We start from the raw sequence: 3,389 nt of genomic DNA on the forward strand, positions 1-3,389 counted from the left end.
TTACTATATAAGCTATAGCTATATAGTGCAGTACTCTTCCTAGTTTTTTCTCTATGGTTTTTATAGGTTTAACGAGGCTGTACGCTTACAAAGCTCTTTCATTAAATATCAAGGCACACTACTGAACTCCATACAAGAACAAGAAGCAGTCAGGACCTCAGTGCTAGCTCTAGGAGACGTCCGACTACTGGGGACTGCCCATAGTACAGAGCGAGGTCCACCTACACCGCGACGGCGGACGATCCCCACCTGGCACTGCTCCAATACAAGCGGCAACCCACCGCACTCTTGCAAGCAGCCCTACTCTGTAGAGCAGGGGGTGGCCTATGATCACATTAGCTTCAACATGCGTTCGAACCTGAGGGAGGTGTGTAAGCCCAGAAGTACCATGTATGGTCACGTGGTTGCCCACTGACTAATAACACCGTATTTAAACTTGCTCCTATCATGATACACATCAGAATACACAATACTTCCTACACCCTCAACTGCTTACAGGATCCTAATCAAAAAATACGATCTAGGCACGATCAGTGTTTGGGCGTCAACGCGGGAGCCTAAACCAAGAACATTTGTTTAATTAGCTATAGTGTGGTGTTGAGGATTTGAATATGTTCTTAGAACGTGTAATCCTTGCTGATAGAAGTTTTAAACATGGTCTTTTGAAGCAAATCGTAGTCAATAGTGGTGATTACCAAGTTCTGTAGGATTTAAAGTCACTGTGATGGCTCAGCCCTTTTTGCGGGGAGTGCTCTGTATCGTGCAAAATTTACTCCAACTGCTCTAACTAGTTGGTATGCTAACCTCTTCCAGTCTAGCGTTAGGTCCCAAAACTGCACCCTAGTCCTGGTGTCGGGAAGCCATCCGACCATAGGTTGCGTGTACGGCACCCCCACTCTCACCTGATCAGGCGCGAGAGGTTCAACATAATCTTCAGAGCCTCTAAGATGATAACTAGTTTCATACTTCCATTAATCTATCAACATTTGGAATAAGCTGTTCTTGATGCGTTACTGTCTTGCGTAATGTCTCATACTTTGAGTAGCGGGTCTGTGCCATAGTCCGCTGCCTTCCGTGCTGTTGTTTCAAAGAAATCAGTGCCCCGCAATATCAGAGATCTCTTAACCAGAGTCCAATGACTATTACCAGGCAGAGCGCCTGATTCTTATCATTCTATTGCATCTTGGGCGTCAGGAATATTTTACAAAATTTTATAGAAAGTTTATTCTGCATAATATAGAATCTCTATATAAGCCTATCAGAGGCCACATAAAAAGTTTTTATGTCGCCTTGGCACTCTATCCATGCTTTTCAGGTGCAGGTTACATACATCCGAAACATTGATTACTAGGTCGTGCACTCCGAAATTCGCACTAAGCTCCACATGGGATGTTGGTCGGTGACTTTGACGGCTGCACAACGTAATCGTCATAAGCGACCAAGCTTCCGCTGTGTGCAATGAGATGTGGTGAGCCACTCGCATCCTTGGTCACAGTAAAGCGGGTTGAGTAGCTATAATCATCCTGTGAGTATGCTTATAGAAGCCAACCATGTCATGGAACTAGCAGGTGAGTCCAGAACTTACTATGCTTGAGAACAGTTACCACGATCGAAAGTTGTCTCGATGACACCAAGAACCTGATAGGTCTTCATGGTACTTGTCTCTGAAGACACAGTAGTTACATTGGGCAAGTGATTCCAATGCTTGTTGCCTGCCACCGGAAGCAACTCCTGTTTTAACGCGATAATCTGTCTGGAGCCAACGGCAGTATTCCGAAGAACAACGAGTTTACCGTTACGAGTAAAGAAATTTGTAAATGTTGTTGTAGAAGATGGGTCTTCTGCGGATGCATAGAGTCTACAGTTTGTAGTTTAGTAATCTAGTTGTTCCCGGCAGTTGAAAGAGCATCGCGAGATAACGTACTGTTTCAGAAAAGACTGGAACCCCGCGTCAACCCCAGACCTTGCAGAGTACCGAGACATATCGACTGATGCAGCTATGCCTACAATGCTGGCAGATGTGATAAGGGAGAGGAGCTTCATTGTTGCTTTTTCTTAGTGTTTGCGGGATTCAAGAGCGGATACTCGAAGATATGAGCATTAACTACCTTAGAATCAACACACATATTTATACATTCCACGATAGAAGAAGATTGGCACGGACTCACGTAAAGTCTGCCGAGTGTGGGCCGATATATCAAGTACATGTTGTCTAGCATATTCTTGGCTGGGCCTGTTCTGCCAACTTTGGAGAAGTTGGTTAGTCTGGACTTTGTAGTCGGTCCGGTATGGCTGCGGTACGTATTCATAGATCTATCGTTTCAATACGCATTGCATGATCAGGATCGATTACTGCTAGGATAAGGAACTCTTTTACCTGGATACGGATAGATAAGCTCTTCCACAAACCCTGTACACTGCCCCATCTGATGTATACGGCTCAAATTTTATGTGACATGGGTTGGCAGCGAATTGTAGGAGGTAAGTCCGAAAGTCTGGCTAGCACATGCCTTCTGCCACGTACCGTGACATGCTTGTAGAATAGTGGATTGAAAAGGTAGGACTCGCTGGAATCAGCTGTAACTCACCGTCACGCAGTATGTCGGAGCTGCAAGTGGTTATGGATTCCCTAATTGAGAGTAGCGAGTTAGCATCGCAGGTTGTGCTTAGCGTAGCTGATAGATTTGTCACCATAATTAATGAATTTTACTCTTATGATACAAAACGCTTTAATCTAGGCCACTAAGACCTTAACACAAGGCCAGTATCCAAACTAATCCTTGTGCGAATACTGTCAGCTCCCCCGGTGGTTTCAGGAGTTGGCAGGGCGCTCTAGCGTCCGGGCCGCATCGGCCGCTGACCGAGTGAGACATGATCGGCTATTATTCAAACTTTAACTTTACGCCCTGCTATAATCTCACCACTACTAATTATAATTCAAAGTTTCCTTTTGTATTGTGGTATGGATGATTCTTTCCAAAACCGTACTGTGATGTTTAGCGGTAAACTACAAGGGGTGATACTGCTACATGGTATTTGCGCAAAGCTTCTATACCTACAAATCATGCGCTTTTCCTAATAGAGACATTTGACGATACATTCCAAAACGATGTTCATTGTCTCGTGTCTTTTGCACAAAGTTTATTGTAGTCTCTTTGGTTAAAGACTATCCATGGTGTCAAATTCTATTTTCTTAACTTATTACTAGCAGAAATATCGTATAGTAGTTTTAGTAATAAGGTGTTATAGGCTAGGCCTCATATAAACGCTCAAGTAGAAACCTAAAATAATATCAAGTAACGTATGTGGCAAGCGAGCGCCGCAGGCAAGCGAGCGCCGCACCCCACCAAACCTGCGCACCTCTATAAGCCTGTAGTTCCACCACAATA

General features: G+C 44.3%; 1 protein-coding gene across 1 annotated transcript; it reads right to left on the bottom strand.

The window, feature by feature from the left end:
* Window positions 1–1,373: 1,373 nt before the first annotated feature.
* On the bottom strand, window positions 1,374–2,043 carry SETTUDRAFT_111882 (uncharacterized protein; the record flags this gene model as incomplete). Its single annotated transcript, XM_008029726.1, has 3 exons — window positions 1,374–1,512; window positions 1,586–1,858; window positions 1,925–2,043. The coding sequence occupies 3 exons, from the start codon at window positions 2,041–2,043 to the stop codon at window positions 1,374–1,376; spliced, it is 531 nt and encodes a 176-aa protein (XP_008027917.1).
* Window positions 2,044–3,389: the final 1,346 nt, after the last annotated feature.

Source organism: Exserohilum turcica, assembly GCF_000359705.1.
Source record: "Exserohilum turcica Et28A unplaced genomic scaffold SETTUscaffold_31, whole genome shotgun sequence".
Lineage (NCBI taxonomy): Eukaryota > Fungi > Ascomycota > Dothideomycetes > Pleosporales > Pleosporaceae > Exserohilum > Exserohilum turcicum.